At 45.8% G+C, this 23,428-nt stretch overlaps 1 protein-coding gene across 1 annotated transcript in view; it reads left to right on the forward strand.

Annotated features, from left to right (window-relative positions):
* Window positions 1–234: 234 nt before the first annotated feature.
* LOC113460695 (protein FAM50A) overlaps window positions 235–23,428 on the forward strand; it is a gene marked incomplete at its 5' end in the record, with an annotated part of 34,859 nt that continues 11,665 nt past the window's right edge. The window contains 6 exon segments of the mRNA XM_074531012.1: window positions 235–351; window positions 1,268–1,352; window positions 7,941–8,040; window positions 11,399–11,511; window positions 15,782–15,864; window positions 20,679–20,745. Coding sequence (XP_074387113.1) covers window positions 241–351; window positions 1,268–1,352; window positions 7,941–8,040; window positions 11,399–11,511; window positions 15,782–15,864; window positions 20,679–20,745 — 559 coding nt within the window.

The following is a 23,428-nucleotide window of genomic DNA, read 5'->3' on the forward strand; positions in this document are numbered from 1 at the left end:
ATAATAATCCCAGACGCGCTGGTGGGCGTGGCCAATCCTTCCCAACCAATCCCAACCGAGCATGAGGGCGGCGCCATCTTTCCCTGCACCAACCGTCGCTCAGCAGTGACGCACTTCCTGCACCTCCCGCACTTCCGGTTCCGCCCGCTTTTCCGGGTTCTCCGCCGGCCGCCGCTCCCGGCGCTTCCAAACCCCCCAAAAACCCCAAAAAAAACCCAAAATCCCCCCAAACCCCCCAAAATGGCGCAGTACAAGGGCGCGGCCAGCGAGGCGGGCCGGGCGCTGCAGCTGATGAAGAAACGCGAGCGGCAGCGCGAGCACATGGAGCAACTGCGCCTGCGCATCCAGGAGGTGGGGGGAGGGGGGGGGCTGGGGGGGGAGGGGGTTCTGAGGGGGCTTTGGGGGGGGTCGGGATTTGGGGGGTCCTTGAGGGGTTTTGGGGGAAATTTTGGGGGATTTGGGGAAATTTGGGGGCTTTTGGTGGCTCCTGAGGTGATTTTGGGGTGGTCTGGGGAAGATTTGGGGGAGACTTTGAGGTTTGGGAAGGAAATTTGGGGGGAATTTGGGGTTTGGGAGGGAAATTTTGGGGGGAATTTGGGGTTTTGGGGAATTTGGGGTTTGGGAGGGAAATTTTGGGGGGAATTTGGGGTTTTGGGGGCATTTTTGGGGGTCCCAGGTGAGGTTTTGGGAGGTTTGAAGGAATTTTTAGAGGTCCTGGGGGAAATTTTGGGGGATTTGGGGAAATTTTTGGGGCATTTTTGGTGGCTCCTGAGGGGATTTTGGGGTGGTCTGGGGAAATGTTGGGGGGTCCTGGCGGGAATTTGGGGCAATTTTGGGGGCCCGAGTGGGATTTTGGGGGTCTTTGGGAGGATTTTAAGGGGTTCTGGGACGATTTGAGGGAGATTTGGGGGGTCCTGGAGGGTCCTGGAGGGGATTTTGGGGGGGGGTCTGGGAAGATTTGGAGGAGACTTTGAGGTTTAGGAAGGAAATTTGGGATTTGGGATGGAAATTTGGGGTTTTGGGGGCAATTTTGGAGGTCCCAGGTTGGGTTTTGGGAGGTTTGAAGGAATTTTGAGAGATCCTGGGGGAATTTTGGGGGGATTTTGGGAGGATTTGGGGGAAAATTCGGGGATTTTGGGGAGATTTGGGGGGTCCTGAGGGGGTTTGGGGGTGTCTGGAGGGGATTTTGGGGGTTTTTGGGGGGTTTTTGGGGTGTTTTTGGGGTGTTTTTGGGTTTTTGGGGTGTCTGATGCCGCCCCTCCCGCAGGAGAACATCATGAAATCCAACATTGATAAGAAATTCTCGGCTCACTACGACGCCGTGGAGGCCGAGCTGAAATCGAGCACCGTGGGTGAGAGAGGGGCCCAGAACCGACAGAATTCACCCCAAAATTCAGTCCAAAATCACCCCAAAATCACCCCAAAATCACCCCAAAATGTGATCAAAGTTACCCCAAAATTCACCCCAAAATCTGACCAAAATTTGACCAAAAACTGACCAAAATTCATCACAAATCACCCCAAATTCACCTCAAAATTTATCACAAATTCACCCCAAAATCTGACCAAAACTCATAAAAAATCACCCCAAAATTCACCCCAAAATCACCCCAAAATTCATCACAAAATCTGACCCCAAAATCTCCTCAAAATTCATCCCAAAATCTGACCAAAATTCACCACAAAATTCACCCCAAAATCTGACCAAAATTCGTCACAAAATCTGACCAAAAACTGCCAAAGTTACCCCAAAATTCACCCCAAAATTTATCACAAATTCACTCCAAAGTCTGACCAAAACCTGCCCAAAGTTACCCCAAAATTCACCTCAAAATCTGACCAAAATTCACCCCGAAATCTGTCCAAAATTCATCACAAAATCACCCCAAAATCTGCCCAAAGTTACCCCAAAATTCACCCCAAAATCTGACCAAAATTTATCACAAAATCACCCCAAAATCTGATCAGTTACCCCAAAATTCACCCCAAAACCAGCCCAAAATCTGACCAAAATTCATAACAAATCACCCCAAAATCACCCCAAAATTCATCACAAAATCTGACCCCAAAATCTGCTCAAAATTCACCCCAAAATCTGACCTAAAATCGTCACAAAATCTGACCAAAAACTGCCAAAGTTACCCCAAAATTCATCACAAAATCACCCCAAAATCTGATCAAAGTTACCCCAAAATTCACCCTAAAACCAGCCCAAAATTTGACCAAAATCTGACCAAAATTCATCACAATTCACCCCAAAATTTATCACAAATTCACCCCAAAGTCTGACCAAAATCTGACCAAAATTCATCACAAATCACCCCAAAATTCACCCCAAAATTTATCACAAGATTCACCCCAAAATCTGACCAAAAACTGGCCAAAGTTACCCCAAAATCCATCCAAAATCTGCCCAAAATTCATCACAAAATCTGACCAAAAACTGCTCAAAGTTACCCCAAAATTCACCTCAAAATCTGACAAAATTCATCATAAATCACCCCAAAATTTATCACAAAATTCACCCCAAAATCTGACCAAAAACTGCCCAAAGTTACCCCAAAATTCACCTCAAAATCTGACCAAAGACACCCCAAATTCACCCCAAAATCACTCCAAAATCTGCCCAAAATTCATCACAAAATCTGACCAAAAACTGCCCAAATTCACTCCAAAATTCACCCCAAAATTTATCACAAGATTCACCCCAAAATCTGACCAAAACCTGCCCAAACTTACCCCAAAAGTCACCCCAAAATCTGACCAAAACCTGCCAAAGTTACCCCAAAATTCACCCCAAAATTCATCACAAAATCACCCCAAAATCTGATCAAAGTTACCCAAAATTCACCCCAAAACCAGCCCAAAATCTGACCAAAATTCATCACAAATCACCCCAAAATTTATCACAAATTCACCCCAAAGTCTGACCAAAAACTGCCCAAAGTTACCCCAAAATTCACCTCAAAATCTGACCAAAGACACCCCAAATTCACCCCAAAATCACTCCAAAATCTGCCCAAAATTCATCACAAAATCTGACCAAAAACTGCCCAAATTCACCCCAAAATTCACCTCAAAATCTGACCAAAGACACCCCAAATTCACCCCAAAATCCAGCCCAAAATCTGACCAAAAACTGCCAAAGTTACCCCAAAATTCACCCCAAAACCTGCCCAAAATTTGACCAAAATTCATCACAATTCACCCCAAAATTTATCACAAATTCACCCCAAAATCTGACCAAAAACTGACCAAAATCTGACCAAAATTCACCCCAAAATCTGACCAAAATTCACCCCAAAGTCTGACCCAAATTCATCACAAATTCACCCCAAAATCTGACCAAAAACTGCCCAAAGTTAACCCAAAATTCACCCCAAATTTCATCACAAAATTCTCCCAAAATCACCCCAAAAGCTGACCAAAATTCACCCCAAAATTTATCACAAATTCACCCCAAAATCTGACCAAAAATTGACCAAAATCTGACCAAAATTCACCCCAAAATCTGACCAAAAGCTGCCCAAAGTTACCCCAAAATTCACCTCAAAATCTGACCAAATTCACCCCAAAATCTGACCAAAATTCATCACAAATCACCCCAAAATGTGACCAAAGACACCCCAAATCACCCCAAAATCTGATGAAAAACTGCCCAAAGTTACCCCAAAAGATCCCAAAATTCATCACAAAATTCTCCCAACACTGACCCCAAAATCTGCCCAAATTCACCCCAAAATTTGTCCCCAAATTCCCCCAAAATGCCACCACGATTCCCCCTTGAGGGACCCCTCAGTGATGTCCCCAGGGTGGTGGCACCGTCCCAGGTGACGTCTGTGGGGTCGGTGACACTCAGGGGTGGTGGCACCGTCCCCAATGTCCCCAATGTCCCCATGATGTCCCCAATGTCCCCAATGTCCCCATGATGTCCCCAGGGTGGTGGCACTGTCCCAGATGATGTCCCCAATGTCCCCAATGGTGTCCTCAGCAATGGTGACACAAGGGTGGTGGCCCTGTCAATGTTCCCAATGTCCCCAGGGTTGGTGGCACTCAGGGATGTCCCCAGAGGTGTCCCCAAAGATGTCCCCAGGGTGGTGACAATGTCCCTGATGTCCCCAATGATGTCCCCAGTGATGTCCCCAGTGATGTCCCCAAGGTGGTGGCACCGTCCCAGGTGACGTCTGTGGGGTCGGTGGCACTCAGGGTTGGTGGCACTGTCCCCAATGTCCCCAATGTCCCCAGTGATGTCCCCAGGGTTGATGGCACTCAGGGATGTCCCCAAGGATGTCCCCAGTGATGTCCCCAAGGTGGTGGCACTGTCCCAGGTGACATCTGTGGGGGTGGTGGCACTGTCCCCAATGTCCCCAATGTCCTCATGAGGTCCCCAATGGGTGGTGGCACTCAGGGGTGGTGGCACTGTCAATGTCCCCAATGTCCCCAATGATGTCCCCAATGTCCCCAGGGCTGTCCCCAATGTCCCCAGGGTTGGTGGCACTCAGGGATGTCCCCAGTGATGTCCCCAAAGATGTCCCCAGGGTGGTGACAATGTCTCTGATGTCCCCAAGGATGTCCCCAGTGATGTCCCCAAGGTGGTGGCACCGTCCCAGGTGACATCTGTGGGGTTGGTGACACAAGGGGTGGTGGCACCGTCTCCAATGTCCCCAAAGATGTCCCCAGGGTGGTGGCACTGTCCCAGATGATGTCCCCAGTGTCCCCAATGGTGTCCTCAGCAATGGTGACACAAGGGGTGGTGGCACTGTCCCCAATGTCCCCGATGTCCCCAGGGTTGGTGGCACTCAGGGATGTCCCCAATGTCCCCAGGCTGGTGGCACTGTCCCAGATGATGTCCCCAAATGTGTCCCAGGGGTGGTGGCACTGTCCATGTCCCCAGGGTGGTGACAATGTCCCCAGTGATGTCCCCAATGATGTCCCCAGTGATGTCCCCAAGGTGGTGGCACTGTCCCAGGTGACGTCCGTGGGGTCGGTGACACTCAGGGCTGTCCCCAATGGTGTCCCCAGGGTTGGTGGCACCCAATGGTGTCCCCAGGACATGTCCCAATGTCCCCAGTGATGTCCCCAATGGGTGGTGGCACTGAGTGATGTCCCCCATGATGTCCCCAATGTCCCCAGGGTGGTGACAATGTCTCCAATGTCCCCAAAGATGTCCCCAGGGTGGTGGCACTGTCCTAGATGATGTCCCCAAAGATGTCCCCAAGGTCCCCAGTGATGTCCCCAGTGATGGTGGCACTATCCCCAAGGTGGTGGCACTGTCCATGTCCCCAGGGTGGTGGCACTGTCCCAGGTGATGTCCCCAATGATGTCCCCAGGATGTCCCCAGGGTTGGTGGCACTGTCCCAGGTGACGTCCGTGGGGTCGGTGGCACTCAGGGGTGGTGGCACCGTCATTGTCCCCAGGGCTCAGGGCTGGTCAGGGCTGTCCCCAATGATGTCCCCAGTGATGTCCCCAATGTCCCCATTGATGTCCCCAGGGCTGGTGACCCTCAATGACACAAAGGCCAAGCAGGAGGCTCAGGGCTATCCCCAATGATGGTGACAATGTCCCCAATGATGTCCCCAATGTCCCCATTGTCCCCAGGTTTGGTGACCCTCAATGACATGAAGGCCAAGCAGGAGGTGGCACTCAGGGGTGGTGGCACTCAGGGATGTCCCCAAGGTGGTGACACTGTCCCTGTCCCCAGGTTTGGTGACCCTCAATGACATGAAGGCCAAGCAGGAGGCTCAGGGCTGTCCCCAATGATGTCCCCAATGTCCCCATTGATGTCCCCAATGTCCCCAATGTCCCCACTGTCCCCAGGTTTGGTGACCCTCAATGACACGAAGGCCAAGCAGGAGGCTCAGGGCTGTCCCCAATGATGTCCCCAATGATGGTGGCACTGTCCCTGTCCCCAGGGCTGGTGACCCTCAATGACACGAAGGCCAAGCAGGAGGCTCAGGGCTGTCCCCAGTGATGGTGACAATGTCCCCAATGTCCCCATTGATGTCCCCAATGTCCCCAGGTTTGGTGACCCTCAATGACATGAAGGCCAAGCAGGAGGTGGCACTCAGGGCTGTCCCCAATGTCCCCATTGATGTCCCCAATGTCCCCATTGTCCCCAGGGCTGGTGACCCTCAATGACATGAAGGCCAAGCAGGAGGTGGCACTCAGGGGTGGTGGCACTGTCACAGATGATGTCCCCAATGATGGTGGCACTGTCATTGTCCCCAGGTTTGGTGACCCTCAATGACATGAAGGCCAAGCAGGAGGCTCAGGGCTGTCCCCAATGATGGTGACAATGTCCCCAGTGATGGTGGCACTGTCCCTGTCCCCAGGGCTGGTGACCCTCAATGACATGAAGGCCAAGCAGGAGGCGCTGGGATGGTCAGGGCTGTCCCCAGTGATGTCCATGGGGTTGGTGACAATGTCCCCAGGGTTGGTGGCACTCAGAGGTGGTGGCACTGTCCCCAATGATGGTGACAATGTCCCCAATGGTGTCCCCAGGTTTGGTGACCCTCAATGACATGAAGGCCAAGCAGGAGGCCCAGGGCTGGTCAGGGCTGGTCAGGGCTGTCCCAATGATGTCCCCAGTGATGGTGGCACTGTCCCTGTCCCCAGGTTTGGTGACCCTCAATGACATGAAGGCCAAGCAGGAGGCTCAGGGATGGTCAGGGCTGTCCCCAATGTCCCCAATGTCCCCAGGGCTGGTGACCCTCAATGACATGAAGGCCAAGCAGGAGGTGACACTCAGGGCTGTCCCCATTGATGTCCCCAATGTCCCCAGGTTTGGTGACCCTCAATGACATGAAGGCCAAGCAGGAGGCTCAGGGCTGTCCCCAATGATGGTGACAGTGTCCCCATTGATGTCCCCAATGTCCCCATTGTCCCCAGGGCTGGTGACCCTCAATGACATGAAGGCCAAGCAGGAGGTGGCACTCAGGGATGTCCCCAATGTCCCCAATGATGGTGACAATGTCCCCAATGTCCCCAGGTTTGGTGACCCTCAATGACATGAAGGCCAAGCAGGAGGCTCAGGGCTGTCCCCAATGATGGTGACAGTGTCCCCAATGATGTCCCCAATGTCCCCAATGTCCCCAGGTTTGGTGACCCTCAATGACATGAAGGCCAAGCAGGAGGCTCAGGGCTGTCCCCAATGTCCCCAATGATGGTGACAATGTCCCCAATGTCCCCAGGTTTGGTGACCCTCAATGACATGAAGGCCAAGCAGGAGGCTCAGGGATGGTCAGGGCTGTCCCCAATGATGTCCCCAATGATGGTGACAATGTCCCCAAGGGTTGGTGGCACTGTCATTGTCCCCAGGGCTGGTGACCCTCAATGACATGAAGGCCAAGCAGGAGGCTCAGGGATGGTCAGGGCTGTCCCCAATGATGTCCCCAGTGATGGTGGCACTGTCATTGTCCCCAGGTTTGGTGACCCTCAATGACATGAAGGCCAAGCAGGAGGCTCAGGGCTGTCCCCAATGATGGTGGCACTGTCCCCAATGTCCCCATTGATGTCCCCAGGTTTGGTGACCCTCAATGACATGAAGGCCAAGCAGGAGGCTCAGGGCTGTCCCCAATGATGGTGGCACTGTCCCCAATGTCCCCATTGATGTCCCCAGGTTTGGTGACCCTCAATGACATGAAGGCCAAGCAGGAGGCGCTGGGATGGTCAGGGCTGTCCCCATTGATGTCCCCAATGTCCCCAATGATGGTGGCACTGTCATTGTCCCCAGGCCTGGTGACCCTCAATGACATGAAGGCCAAGCAGGAGGCTCAGGGCTGTCCCCAATGATGTCCCCAATGATGGTGACAATGTCCCCACTGTCCCCAGGGCTGGTGACCCTCAATGACATGAAGGCCAAGCAGGAGGTGGCACTCAGGGTGGTGGCACTGTCCCTGATGTCCCCAATGATGGTGACAATGTCCCCATTGATGTCCCAGGCCTGGTGACCCTCAATGACATGAAGGCCAAGCAGGAGGCGCTGGTCAAGGAGCGCGAGAAGCAGCTGGCGAAGAGAGAGCAGAGCCGGGAGCTGCAGCTGTGAGAGGAACCCTGAACCCCGGAACCACCCCAGAGCACCCCAAAAATGGCCCCAAAACCACCCCAGAGTTACCCTAAAATAACCCCAAATTACCCCAAAAAATGACCCTAAAATAACCCCAAAATAATCCCAAAAAATAACCCTAAAAATACCCCAAAGTCACCCCAAAATAACCCAAAATTATCCCAAAAAATAACTCCAAAATCACCTGAAATGACCCCAAAAATGACCCTAAAAATACCCCAAAATCACCAAAAAAATCCCCAAAAAATGACCCCAAAATGACCCCAAAACAATCACAAAAAACCCCAAAAATGGCCCAAAACAGCCCAAAACCTCCCAGTCCCTCCCAGTGCTCCCAGTCCATCCCAGTTTAGCTTCAGGCTGTTCCCAGTGCTCCCAGTTTGGTTTCAGGCTGTTCCCAGTTCTCTCCCAGTCCCTCCCAGTTTGTTCCCAGTTTGATCCCAGTTCCCTTCCCGCTCCTCCCAGTGCTCACAGTTTAGTCCCATTTTCATCCCAGTCCATCCCAGTCCCTCCCAATCCTCTCCCAGTGGCTCCCAGTCCATCCCAGTCTGGTCCCAGTTTGGTCTCAATCCCCTCCCAGTCCCCTCTCAGCCCATCCCAGTTTGATCCCAATCCCCACCCAGTCCCTCCCAGTCCATTCCCAGTCTATTCCAGTTTGATCCCAGTCCATCCCACTTTGGTTTCAGGCTGTTCCAGTTTGTTCCCAGTTTGTTCCCAGTTTGTTCCCAGTTTGATCCCAGTCCATCCCAGTCCCTCCCAGTGCTCCCAGTTTGGTCTCAATCCCCTCCCAGTCCATTCCCAGTATATCCCAGTCCACCCCAGTGCTCCTAGTCTGGTTTCAGGCTCCTCCAGTCCATCCCAGTATATCCCAGTCCCTCCCAGTTTGATCCCAGTCTCTCCCAGTCCCTCCCAGTCCATCCCAATCCTCTCCAGTTTGTTCCCAGTCCCTCCCAGTTGCTCCCAGTTTGGTTTCAGGCTGCTCCCAGTCCATCCCAGTTTGATCTCAGTATATCCCAGTATATCCCAGCCCCTCCCAGTCCCTCCCAGTCCATTCCCAGTCCATCCCAGTCCATCCCAGTTTGTTCCCAGTTCCCTCCCAGTCCCTCCCAGTCCATTCCCAGTCCATCCCAGTCCCTCCCAGTTTGTTCCCAGTCCATCCCAGTTTGTTCCCACTCCCTCCCAGTCCCTCCCAGTCCCTCCCAGTCCATCCCAGTTTGTTCCCAGTCCATCCCAGTCCCTCCCAGTCCCTCCCAGTCCCTCCAGTCCCTCCCAGTCCCTCCCAGTTCCCTCCCAGTTCCTCCAGTCCCTCCCAGTTCCCTCCCAGTCGCTCCCAGTCCATCCCAGTTTGTTCCCAGTCCCTCCCAGTCCCTCCCAGTCCATCCCAGTCCCTCCCAGTTTGATCCCAGTATATCCTAGTCCTACCCAGTTCGATCCCAGTCCATTCCCAGTATATCCCAGTGCTCCCAGTTTGGTTTCAGGCTGCTCCCAGTCCATCCCAGTTTGATCCCAGTGTATTCCAGTCCCTCCCAGTCCCTCCCAGTTTGTTCCCAGTATATCCCAGTATAACCCAGCCCCTCCCAGTCCCTCCAGTCCCTCCCAGTTTGATCCAGTCCCTCCCAGCCCCTCCCAGTCCCTCCCAGTCCCTCCCAGTTTGATCCCAGTCCCTCCCAGTCCCTCCCAGTCCCTCCCAGTCCATTCCCAGTCCCTCCCAGTCCCTCCCAGTCCATTCCCAGTCCCTCCCAGTCCCTCCCAGTCCGTCCCAGTCCCTCCCAGTTTGATCCCAGTCCATCCCAGTCCCTCCCAGTCCATCCCAGTTTGATCCCAGTCCCTCCCAGCCCCTCCCAGTCCCTCCCAGTCCATCCCAGTATATCCCAGTTTGATCCCAGTCCATCACAGTCCCTCCCAGTTCTCTCCCAGTGCTCCCAGTTTGGTCTCAATCCCCTCCCAGTTCCATCCCAGTTTGATCCCAGTCCATCCCAGTCCATCCCAGTCCCTCCCAGTCCATCCCAGTTTGTTCCCAGTCCCTCCCAGTCCCTCCCAGTCCATCCCAGTCCCTCCCAGTCCCTCCCAGTCCCTCCCAGTCCATCCCAGTCCATCCCAGTCCATCCAGTCCCTCCCAGTTTGATCCCAGTATATCCCAGTCCCTCCCAGTCCATCCCAGTCTATCCCAGTCCCTCCCAGTCCATCCCAGTCCCTCCCAGTCTATCCCAGTCTATCCCAGTCCATCCAGTCCCTCCCAGTCCCTCCCAGTCCCTCCCAGTTTGATCCCAGTCCCTCCCAGTCCCTCCAGTTTGTTTCCAGTCCATCCCAGTTTGATCCCAGTATATCCCAGTATAACCCAGTCCCTCCCAGTCCATCCCAGTCCATCCACCAGCTTGATCCCAGTCCATCCCAGTCCCTCCCAGTTTGATCCCAGTCCATCCCAGTCCCTCCCAGTTTGATCCCAGTCCATCCCAGTCCCTCCCAGTCCATCCCAGTCCATCCCAGTCCCTCCCAGTCCCTCCCAGTCCCTCCCAGTTTGTTCCCAGTCCCTCCCAGTCCCTCCAGTCCATCCCAGTCCATCCCAGTTTGCTCCCAGTCCATTCCCAGTATATCCCAGTCCCTCCCAGTCCCTCCCAGTCCATCCCAGTCCCATCCCAGTCCCTCCCAGTCGCTCCCAGTCCATCCCAGTCCATCCCAGTTTGTTCCCAGTCCATCCAGTCCCTCCCAGTCCATTCCCAGTCCATCCCAGTCCCTCCCAGTCCATCCCATTCCCTCCCAGTCCATCCCAGTCCATCCCAGTCCATCCAGTCCCTCCCAGTTTGATCCCAGTCTATCCCAGTCCATCCCAATTTAGTTTCAATCCCCTCCCAATCCATCCCAGTGCTCCCAGTTCAGTCCCAGTTTGATCCCAGTCCATCCCAGTCCATCCCAGTTTGTTCCCAGCCCCTCCCAGTCCATCCCAGTTTGATCCCAGTCCATCCCAGTCCCTCCCAGTCCCTCCCAGTCCATCCCAATCCCATCCCAGTCCCTCCCAGTCCATTCCCAGTCCCTCCCAGTCCCATCCCAGTCCCTCCCAGTCCATCCCAGTCCCTCCCAGTCCCTCCCAGTCCATCCCAGTCCATCCCAGTCCATCCCAGTATAACCCAGTCCCTCCCAGTCCCTCCCAGTCCATCCCAGTCCCTCCCAGTCCCTCCCAGTCCCTCCCAGTCCCTCCCAGTTTGTTCCCAGTCCATCCCAGTCCATCCCAGTTCCCTCCCAGTTCCCTCCCAGTCCCTCCCAGCCCCTCCCAGTCCCTCCCAGTCCCTCCCAGTCCCTCCCAGTCCATCCCAGTCCATCCCAGTTTGCCCGCAGGAAGCTGGAGCGGCAGCGGGAGCGGCAGCGCAAGCAGGAGGCGCAGAGGAAAATCAGCTCGCTGAGCTTCAGCCTCGGGGAGGAGGAGGAGGAGGACGAGGAGGGAGAGGAAGGTCAGGAACCCGGAAAAACATCGGGAATTTTGGGGGAAAAATTTGGAATTTTTTGGGGATTTTTGGGGAATTTTTTTGAGATTTTTTTTGAGATTTTTGAGAATTTTTTCAGATTTTTTCAGATTTTTTTTGAGATTTTTGTGATTTTTTCAGATTTTTCTTTGAGATTTTTTGAGATTTTTTTTGAGATTTTTTTTGAGATTTTTTTTGAGATTTTTTGAGGTTTTTTTTTCAGATTTTTTCAGATTTTTTCAGATTTTTTTTTGAGATTTTTGTGATTTTTTCAGATTTTTCTTTGAGATTCTTTCAAATTTTTTTTGAGATTTTTTTTGAGATTTTTTCAGATTTTTTCAGATTTTTTTGAGATTTTTTGTGATTTTTTTCAGATTTTTTTCAGATTTTTTTCAGATTTTTTTGAGATTTTTTGTGATTTTTTGAGATTTTTATTGAGATTTTTTGTGATTTTTTCAGATTTTTTTTTCAATTTTTGGGGGATTTTTAAAAAATTTTTGAATTTTTTTTTATATTTTTTTGGTATTTTTGTTGAGATTTTTTTTGGGATTTTTGGGTTTTTTTATTTTTGGATGAGTTTTAGGGATTTTTTGAGGAGACACAGAGGAAAATCAGCTGATGAGCTTCAGCCTCGGGGAGGAGGAGGAGGAGGACGAGGAGGGAGAGGAAGGTCAGGAGCCCTAAAAAACATCGGGAATTTTGGTGGGAAAATTTGGAATTTTTGGAGGATTTTTTGAGATTTTTTTTGAGATTTTTTGTGATTTTTTTCAGATTTTTTTTGAGATTTTTTGTGATTTTTTTCAGATTTTTTTCAGATTTTTTTTGAGATTTTTTGAGATTTTTTCAGATTTTTTTTCAGATTTTTTGTGGTTTTTTCAGATTTCTTTTGAGATTTTTTTCAGATTTTTATTGAGATTTTTTGTGATTTTTTCAGATTTTTCTTTGAGATTTTTTGAGATTTTTTTCAGATTTTTTTTGAGATTTTTTGTGATTTTTTCAGAAATTTTTTGAGATTTTTTTTTGAGATTTTTTGAGATTTTTTTTGAGATTTTTTTCAGATTTATTTGTGATTTTTTTGAGATTTTTTGAGATTTTTTTGAGGTTTTTTGAGATTTTTTTTGAGATTTTTGTGATTTTTTCAGATTTTTTTTGAGATTTTTTTGAGATTTTTTGAGATTTTTTTGAGATTTTTTTTGAGATTTTTTGAGATTTTTTCAGATTTTTTTTGAGATTTTTTGTGATTTTTTTCAGATTTTTTTTGAGATTTTTTTTGAGATTTTTTTTTTGAGATTCTTTTGTGATTTTTTCAGATTTTTTTGAGATTTTTTCAGATATTTTCAGATTTTTTTTGAGATTTTTTGTGATTTTTTCAGATTTTTCTTTGAGATTTTTTGTGATTTTTTCAGATTTTTTTGAGATTTTTTTGTGATTTTTTTCAGATTTTTCTTTGAGATTTTTGTGATTTTTTCAGATTTTTTTTGAGATTTTTTCAGATTTTTTTGAGATTTTTTTTGTGATTTTTTCAGATTTTTTTTTGAGATTTTTTGAGATTTTTTTTGAGATTTTTTGAGATTTTTTTTGAGACTTTTTGAGATTTTTTTGAGATTTTTTTGAGATTTTTTTGTGATTTTTTTCAGATTTCTTTTGAGATTTTTTGTGGTTTTTTTCAGATTTTTTTTGAGATTTTTTGTGATTTTTTCAGAATTTTTTTGAGATTTTTTGTGATTTTTTGAGATTATTTTTGAGATTTTTTGAGATTTTTTTCAGATTTTTCTTTGAGGTTTTTTTGAGATTTTTTTTTGAGATTTTTGGAGGATTTTTTGAGATTTTTTTTGAGATTTTTTGTGATTTTTTTCAGATTTTTTTTGAGATTTTTTGTGATTTTTTCAGAATTTTTTGAGATTTTTTCAGATTTTTTTGAGATTTTTTTGAGATTTTTTCAGATTTTTTTCAGATTTTTTTCAGATTTTTTGAGATTTTTTTGAGATTTTTTTTTTGAGATTTTTTGATATTTTTTTGAGATTTTTTGAGATTTTTTTGAGATTTTTGTGATTTTTTCAGATTTTTCTTTGAGATTTTTTGTGATTTTTTCAGATTTTTCTTTGAGATTTTTTGTGATTTTTTTTGAGATTTTTTGAGATTTTTTTCAGAATTTTTTGAGACTTTTATTGAGATTTTTTGTGATATTTTCAGATTTTTTTTTTCAATTTTTGGGGGGATTTTTTAAAAATTTTTTGAATTTTTTTGAATTTTTTTTTTTTTGTATTTTTGTTGAGACTTTTTTGGGATTTTTGGGGTTTTTTATTTTTGGATGAGTTTTAGGGATGTTTTGGGGAGGCACAGAGAAAAATCAGCTCGCTGAGCTTCAGCCTCGGGGAGGAGGAGGAGGAGGACGAGGAGGGAGAGGAAGGTCAGGAACCCAAAAAAAAATTGGGAATTTTGGGGGAAAATTTGGAATTTTTGGGGGATTTTTTTGAGATTTTTTTGAGATTTTTTGTGATTTTTTTCACATTTTTTTGAGATTTTTTTCAGATTTTTTCAGAATTTTTTTGAGATTCTTTTGAGATTTTTTTGAGATTTTTTTTGAGATTTTTTGGAGATTTTTTTGAGATTTTTTATGGTTTTTTTCAGATTTTTCTTTGAGATTTTTTTGTGATTTTTTCAGAATTTTTTTGAGATTTTTTGAGATTCTTTTGAGATTTTTTTGTGATTTTTTAAGATTTTTTACCAATTTTTTGTGGGGAGTCCTTGATAAAATTTTAGGATTTTTGGGGGAATTTTTGGGATTTTTTTTGTGATTTTTTGCCCTTTTTTTTTGGGGAAATTTTCGAGTTTTTTGAGGATTTTGGGGAGGATTTGGGGGTCCTGGGGGAGTTTTGGGGTTCCTGGGTGAAATTTGGGATTTTTTGAGGGGGAATTTTGGAGTTTTTGGGGGTTCCAGATGGGATTTTTGGGGGTTCTTGGGGGAGATTTTGGGGTCCCTGTGTGAAATTTGGGGTCCCAGGGGGGAATTTTGGGGTCCCAGGATGAAATTTGGGATTTTGGGAGGGGTTTGGGGGTCCCAGAGGGGATTTTGGGGTTCCCAAGGTGGAATTTTGGGGTCCCTGGGGGGAATTTTGGGGTTCCCAGGATGAAATTTGGGGTTCCTGGGTGAAATTTGGGATTTTTTGAGGGGGAATTTTGGAGTTTTTGGGGGTTCCAGATGGGATTTTGGGGGTTCTTGGGGGAGATTTTGGGGTCCCAGGATGAAATTTGGGGTTTTTGGGGAAGGATTTTGGGAATTTTTGAGGTCCCCTGTGTGAAATTTTGGGATTTTTGGGGGTCCCAGATGAGATTTTAGGGTTCCCAATGTGGAATTGGGGGGGATTTTGGGGTTCCTGGGTGAAATTTGGGGTTTTGGGGGGAATTTTGAGCTTCTCAGGATGAAATTTGGGGTTCCTGATGGGAATTTTGGGGTCCCAGGATGAAATTTGGGGTTTTTGGGGAAGGATTTTGGGAATTTTTGGGGTCCCTTGTGTGAAATTTGGGATTTTTGGGGGTCCCAGATGAGATTTTAGGGTTCCCCAGTGTGGAATTGGGGAGATTTTGGGGTCCCTGTGTGAAATTTGGGGTTCCTGATGGGAATTTTGGGGTCCCAGGATGAAATTTGGGATTTTGGGAGGGATTTTGGGGGTCCCAGAGGGGATTTTGGGGTTCCCAAGGTGGAATTTTGGGGTCCCTGGGTGGAATTTGGGTTTTTTGGGGTTCCCAGGATGAAATTTGGGGTTCCTGGGGAGGTTTTTGGGGGTCTCAGGAGGAATTTTGGGGTTCCCAGAGTGAAATCTGGAAAGAATTTGGGGTTCCCAAGGTGGAATTTGGGGTCCCAGGATGAAATTTGGGGTTTTTGGGGAAGGATTTTGGGAATTTTTGGGGTCTCTGTGTGAAATTTGGGGTTTTTGGGGGAATTTTGAGCTTCTCAGGATGAAATTTTGGGGTCCCTGTGTGAAATTTGGGTTTTTTGAGAAGGATTTTGGGAATTTTTGGGGTGTCTGTGTGAAATTTGGGATTTTTGGGGGAGATTTTTGGGGTCCCTGTGTGAAATTTGGGATTTTTGGGGGGAAATTTTGGAGTTTTTGGGGTCCCAGGATGAAATTTGGGGTTTTTTTGGGAAGGATTTTGGGAATTTTTGGGTTCCCTTGTGTGAAATTTGGGATTTTTGGGGAGATTTTTGGGGTCTCTGTGTGAAATTTGGGATTTTTGGGTTTTCTGACCCCCCCAGCTCCCGAGGAGGCCCCAAAAAAGCGAAAATTGGGCAAAAACCCCGACGTGGACACCAGCTTCCTGCCCGACAGGGACAGAGAGGTGACAGGGGATTTGGGGGAAATTGGGATTTTGGGGGGATTTGGGATTTTGGGGGGTCCTGGGGGATTTGGGGGGGTTTTGGGGAATTTTGGAAAAATTTGGGGGAATTTTAAGGGGGCTTTTTGGGAGATTTTTGAGGAGAATTTGGAGGATTTTGAGGGGAAATTTTGGGGGATTTGGGGAATTTTTGGGGGGTCCTGGGGGGGGATTTTGGGGGGGATTTGGAAAATTTTGGGGGGATTTGGGGGGTCCTGAGTGAATTTGGGGAGATTTGGGGGGGATTTGGGGAGATTTTTGAGGTTTTGGAGAGATTTGGGAAAATTTTGGGGGTACTGAGAGGATTTGGGGAGATTTGGGAGATTTTTGAGGGAAGTTTGGAGGATTTTGGGGGGGTCTTGAGGGGAAATTTGGGGGGATTTTGGGGGGTCCTGGGGGGATTTGGGGGCATTTTAGGGGGGATTTTTGGGATATTTGGGGGAGATTTTGGGGGAATTGGCAAAATTTGGGGGGTCCTGAGTGGAGTTTGGGGGGGTCCTGAAGGGTTTTGGGGGGTCTTGGGGGGATTTTGGGGATTTTTAGGGGGATTTGGGGGAAATTGGGATTTTGGGGGGTCCTGGGGGGTCCCAGGTGGAATTTGGGGAATTTTGGGAAAATTTGGGGGAATTTTAGGGGGGATTTGGGAAAATTTGGGGGATCCTGACGGAATTTATGGGATTTTTGGGGGATTTTTGAGGGGAATTTGGAGGATTTTGGGGGGATTTTGAGGGAATTTGGGGAGATTTTTGGGGGAATTTTAAGGGGATTTTAAGGGGGATTTTTGGGGTTCTGGGGAGATTTTAGGGGGGATTTTGGGGGGGATTTGGGAGATTTTTGGGGGGGTCCTGGGGGGGGATTTGGGGCCATTTTGGAGGGGTTTTGGGGAATTTTGGAAAAATTTGGGGGAATTTTAAGGGGGGATTTTGGGTTTTTTGGGACATTTTAGGGGGGATTTGGCAAAATTTGGGGGGTCCTGAGTGGATTTTGGGGGGTCTTGGGGGGATTTTGGGGTTTTTTTGGGGGAGAATTTGGGGGGATTTTGGGGGTCCCAGATGGAATTTTGGGGGGATTTTGGGTAAAATTTGGGTGAATGTGAGAGAATTTGGGGGAATTTTTGGGGTTCCTGGGGGATTTTGAGGGATTTGGGGGGGTCTTGAGGGGAAATTTGGGGGGATTTGGGAGATTTTGGGGGGTCCTGGAGGGATTTGGGGGAAATTTGAGAGATTTTGGGGGTCCCAGATGGAATTTTGGGGGGATTTTGGGTAAAATTTGGGTGAATGTGAGAGAATTTGGGGAGATTTTTGGGGTTCCTGGGGGGATTTTGGGGGGTTTGGGGGGAGTTTGGAAAAATTTGGGGTATCCTGAGTGAATTTGGGGGAGATTTTGGGGGGATTTTGAGGGATTTGGGGGGGTCTTGAGGGGAATTTGGAGGATTTTGGGGGGGTCGTGGGGGGATTTGGGGGAATTTTGGAAAAATTTGGGGGAATTTTAAAGGAGTTTTAGGGGGGATTTTTGGGAGATTTTTGAGGTTTTGGGGAGATTTTAGGGGGGATTTGGGGGATTTTGGGGGTCCTGAGTGGATTTGGGGAGATCTGGGGGGGATTTCTGGGGAGATTTTGAAGTTTTGGGAGATTTTGGGGGGTCCTGGGGGTCTCAGATGGAATTTGGGGGAATTTTGGAAAAAATTTTTGGGGGAGTTTTAGGGGGGATTTGGGAAAATTTGTGGGGTCCTGAGTGAATTTGGGGGGTCCTGGAGGGATTTGGGGGGGTCTTGGGGGGATTTTGGGGGTCCCTGATGGGATTTTGGGGGATTTTGGGGGTCCTGAGTGAATTTGGGGAGATTTTTGGGGTTCCTGGGGGGGGATTTGGAAAATTTGGGGGGCATTTGGGGGGTCCTGAGTGGATTTTGGGGAGATTTTTGAGGGGAAATTTTGGGGGGATTTGGGAGATTTTGGGGGGTCCTGGGGGGAATTTGGGGGGTTTTGGGAAATTTTGGAAAAATTTGGGGGAGTTTTAAAGGGGATTTAGGGGGGATTTGGGAAAATTTTGGGGGTCCTGAGTGAATTTGGGGAGATTTGGGGGTTCCTGTGGGGGATTTTGGGGGGGTCTTGAGGGAAATTTGGGGGGATTTGAGAGATTTTTGGGGGGTCCTGGGGGGATTTGGGGGCAATTTTGGGGGGATTTTGAGGGGATTTTTAGGGGGGATTTTGGCAAAATTTTGGGGGTCCTGAGTGGATTTTGGGGGAATTTTGGGGGGTCCTGGGGGGTCCCAGATGGAATTTGGGGGAATTTTGGAAAAATTTGGGGGAGTTTTAGGGGGGATTTGGGAAAATTTTGGGGGTACTGAGAGGATTTGGGGGATTTTGGGGGGCTTTGGAAAATTTTGGGGGATTTTGGGGGTCCTGAGTGAATTTGGGGAGATTTTTGGGGTTCCTGGGGGGGATTTGGAAATTTGGGGGGCATTTGGGGGGTCCTGAGTGGATTTTGGGGGGATTTTTGAGGGAAATTTTGGGGGGATTTGGGAGATTTTTGGGGGGTCCTGGGGGGGATTTTGGGGCATTTTAGGGGGGTTTTGGGGGGGGATTTTGAAAAATTTGGGGGGAATTTGGCAAAATTTGGGGGGTCCTGAAGGGATTTGGGGGGAATTTTGAGGGATTTTGGGGGGGTTTTGGGGAATTTTGGAGAGGAGATTTGGGAAATTTTTGGGGATCCTGAGAGGATTTGGGGAGATTTTGGGATGTTTTTGATTTATTTTGGGATATTTTTGATTTATTTTTGACATATTTTGGGTTGATTTTAGTCAATTTTGTGTCTGTGCCCAGAAGGATATTTTGGGGTTTATTTTGATTTATTTTTGGTTGATTTTGTGTCCGTGCCCAGGAGGATATTTTGGGTTTATTTTGGGTTTATTTTGGATATTTTGGGATTTTTTTCCCGTTTATTTTGGTTTATTTTTGGTTTATTTTGTCTGTGCCCCAGGAGAATATTTTGGGATATTTTGGGATAATTTTGGTTTATTTTGGGTTTATTTTGGTTTATTTTTGGTTGATTTTTGGTTGGTTTTTGTGCCTGTGCCCAGGAGGATATTTGGGATAATTTTGATTTATTTTGATTTATTTTGATTTATTTTTGGTCAATTTTGTGTCTGTGCCCAGGAGGAGATTTTGGGATATTTTGATTTATTTTGATTTATTTTTGTTTATTTTTGTCGATTTTGTGTCTGTGCCCAGGAGGAGGAGATTTTGGATATTTTTGATTTATTTTGATTTATTTTTTGTTTATTTTTGATTTATTTTTGGCTGATTTTGTCTCTGCCCCAGGAGGATATTTTGGGTTGATTTGGTTTATTTTTGATTTATTTTTGATTTATTTTTGACATATTTTGGTTGATTTTAGTCAATTTTGTGTCTATGCCAGGAGGATATTTTGGGATATTTTGGGTTTATTTGATTTATTTTTGGTTGATTTTGTGTCCGTGCAAGGAGGATATTTTGGGTTTACTTTGGGATAATTTTGGTTTATTTTTGATTTATTTTTGATTTATTTTGATTTATTTTTGGTTTATTTTGTCCGTGCCCAGGAGGAGGAGATTTTGGGATATTTTTGATTTATTTTTGATTTATTTTTGATTTATTTTTAATTTATTTTGGTTTATTTTTGGCTGATTTTGTGTCCGTGCCCAGGAGGATATTTTGGGTTTATTTTTGGTTGATTTTGGGATATTTTTGATTAATTTTTGGTTTATTTTGGCTGATTTTGTCTCTGCCCCAGGAGGATATTTTGGGTTTATTTTTGGATATTTTTTATTTATTTTGGGATATTTTGGGATTTTTTTCCGTTTATTTTGGTTTATTTTTGGTTTATTTTGTCTGTGCCCCAGGAGGAGATTTTGGGATATTTTTTGTTAATTTTGGGGATATTTTTGGGATATTTTTGGTTATTTTGGGATATTTTTGATTTTTTTGGCTGATTTTGTGTCCGTGCCCAGGAGGATATTTTGGGATATTTTTGGGATATTTTTTGATTTTTTTTTAATTTATTTTGATTTATTTTTGGCGGTTTTGTGTCCGTGCCCAGGAGGATATTTTGGGATATTTTTGATTTATTTTGGGATATTTTTTGTTTATTTTTGGTTTATTTTGGTTTATTTTTGGCTGATTTTGTGTCTGTGCCCAGGAGGAGGAGATTTTGGGATATTTTTGGGTTTATTTTGATGTATTTTTGATTTATTTTTGATTTATTTTTGATTTATTTTGGGCTGATTTTGTGTCCCGTGCCAAGGAGGATATTTTGGGTTTATTTTGGGATATTTTTGTTTATTTTTGATTTATTTTTGATTTATTTTGATTTATTTTGGCTGATTTTGTCTGTGCCCAGGAGGAGGAGATTTTGGGATATTTTGGGTTGATTTTGGGATATTTTTGATTTATTTTTTGTTGATTTTTGGTCGGTTTTGTCTCTGCCCCAGGAGGAGATTTTGGGATATTTTTGATTCATTTTTGATTTATTTTTGATTTATTTTGATTTATTTTTGATTTATTTTTGATTTATTTTTGATTTATTTTGGGTCGATTTTGTGTCGGTGCCCAGGAGGATGTTTTTGGTTGATTTTGGGATATTTTTGGGATATTTTTGATTTATTTTGATTTATTTTTGGCTGATTTTGTCTCTGCCCTAGGAGATATTTTGGGATATTTTTGGTTTATTTTTGATTTATTTTTGATTTATTTTGATTTATTTTTGATTTATTTTGATTTATTTTGATTTATTTTTGGCAGGAGGAGGAGAATCGGCTGCGGGAGGAGCTCAGGCAGGAGTGGGAGGCCAAACAGGAGAAAATCAAAAGTGAGAAAAATCCGGAAATTTTGGGAAATTTGGGAAATTTTGGGGAATTTTGGGGAATTTCAAGGAATTTGGGCAATTTTAGGGGAAATTTGGAGGATTTGGTGCAATTTGGGGGATTTGGAGGGAATTTAGGGTAATTTTGGACAATTTTAGGGGGAATTTTGGGGGGATTTTGGGGATTTTGGGGATTTTTGGGAATTTTGGGGGATTTAGGAGGAATTTGGGGGAAATTTTGGAGGAAATTGGAATTTTAGGGGGAAATTTGGGGATTTTAGGGAATTTTTTGGGGGATTTTGGGGGAAATTTTTGGGGATTTTGGAGAAAATTTGGAGAATTTTGGGGGGATTTGAGGGGGATTTTGTGGGAATTTTCTGGATTTTGGGGAATTTTCAGGAGATTTTGAAAAATTTTGAACATTTTTGGAATTTTTGTGGGAATTAGGGGGAGTTTGCCAAATTTGGGGAATTTTGGTTTGTGTGGGAATTTGAGGGGAATTTTTGGGACATTTTTGGGGAAATTTGGAGGAATTTTGGGATTTTTGGGAATTTTGAGATAATTTTGGGGCATTTTGGACAATTTTAGGGGGAATTTGGGGGGATTTGGGGGATTTTTGGGAATTTTGGGGATTTAGGAGGAATTTGGGGAATTTTGGAGGAAATTTGGGAATTTTAGGGGAAATTTGGGGATTTTGGGGAGGAATTTGGGGGTTTTAAGGAAATTTTGGGGGTTTTAGGAATTTTTTGGGGGGATTTTGGAGATTTTGGGGAAATTTTTGGGGAATTTTGGAGAGAATTTGGGGGGAGTTTTGGGTGGAATTTGAGGGGAATTTTTGGGACATTTTGGGGAAATTTGGAGGAATTTTGGGATTTTTGGGAATTTTGAGATAATTTTGGGGCATTTTGGGAGAACTTGGGGGGGAATGTGGGGATTTTTGGGGAATTTGGGGGATTTAGGACAATTTTTGGGGGGATTGGGAAATTTTTGGGTCTCTGGAATAATTTTGGGTCATTTTAGGGGCTTCAAGACCATTTTGGGGTTGGTTTTGGGGGTTCAGGGTCGGTTTTTTGGGGTTTTTTGGGTTTTTTTTGGGGTCATTTTGGGATAATTTTTGGTGTTGTTTTTGGGGTAATTTTGGGGGATTCAGGTCAGTTTTGAAGCCATTTTTGGGGTGGTTTTTAAGGGTTCAGGGTCATTTTTGGGGACATTTTTGGTTCATTTTTTGGGGCCATTTTGGGTGGTTTTGGGGCCATTTTTGGGGCCATTTTGGGTGGTTTTGGGGCCATTTTTGGGGCCATTTTTGAGGCCATTTTGAGCATTTTTTGGGTGGTTTTGGGATCATTTTGGGGTAAAATTTGGGCAGTTTTTGGGGTTCCAGCGACATTTTTGGGGTGGTTTGGGTCATTTTTGGGTCATTTTGGGGATAATTTTTGGTGGTTTTGGGGTCACTTTTGGGGCTGTTTTTGGGGTAATTTGGGGGATTCAAGGTCAGTTTTGAAGCCATTTTGGGGTGGTTTTAAGGGTTCAGGGTCATTTTTGGGGCCATTTTTGGTTGGTTTTGGGGCCATTTTTGGGGTAATTTTTGAGGCCATTTTGGGGCATTTTTGGGTTGGTTTTGGGCTCATTTTGGGGTAAAATTTGGGGCAGTTTTTGGGGTTCCAGCGACATTTTTGGGGCTGATTTTGGGGTGGGTTTGGGTCATTTTTGGGTAATTTTGGGGGTAATTTTGGGGTGGTTTTGGATCATTTTGGGGTAAAATTTGGGGCAGTTTTGGGGTTCCAGCGACATTTTTGGGGTGGGTTTGGGTCATTTTTGGGTGATTTTTGGGGTTTCAGTGTCAGTTTTGGGTGGATTTGGGATCATTTTTGGGATCATATTTAGGGTTTTTTGGGGTCATTTTTAGGGTGTTTTTAGATAATTTTTAGGGTGATTTTGGGGCCATTTTGGTTTCAGTTTTGGGGTGTTCAGGGGTCGTTTTTGGGATTGTTTTGGGGCATTTTTGGGGTAATTTTTGAGGCCATTTTGGGCATTTTTGGGGTGGTTTTGGATCATTTTGGGGTAAAATTTGGGCAGTTTTTGGGTTCCAGCGACATTTTTGGGGCTGTTTTTGGGGTGATTTTTGGGAAGATTTTTAGGGTGAATCTGGGCTGATTTTTGGGGTGATTTTGGGGCAGTTTTGGAATTTTAGGGAGAAATTTGGGATTTTTGGGAGGAGTTTGGGGGTTTTAAGGGAATTTTTGGGGAGATTTGGGGGAAATTTGGAGAATTTGGGGAAATTTTGGGAAATTTTGAGGCAGGGAAATTTTTGGGGATTGCAGGAAATTGGAGAATTTTGGGGAGATTTAAGAGGAATTTTGGGGAATTTTTTGCAGATTTGGGGGGGATTTTCTGGATTTTGGGGATTTGGGATTTTGGCAAGATTTGGGTGATTTTGGAGTGAATTTTGGGGGATTTTGATGGATTTTGGGGGATTTTTAGATGATTTTGGGGAGTTTGGGAGGAATTTTGGGGATAATTTGAGGGAACTTAGGGGGATTTGGGGGAAATTTTGGGGGAAATTTTGGAGGATTTTTGGGGTCCCTGGGTCAGATTTTGGGGTCAGTTTTTGAGGCCATTTTGGGTCGTTGTGGGAGGATTTAGGGTCATTTTTGGGGTCATTTTTGGGTGATTTTAGGGTGATTTTAGG

Source organism: Zonotrichia albicollis, chromosome 34 (genome assembly GCF_047830755.1).
Source record: "Zonotrichia albicollis isolate bZonAlb1 chromosome 34, bZonAlb1.hap1, whole genome shotgun sequence".
In the NCBI taxonomy this organism is placed as follows: Eukaryota; Metazoa; Chordata; class Aves; order Passeriformes; family Passerellidae; genus Zonotrichia; species Zonotrichia albicollis.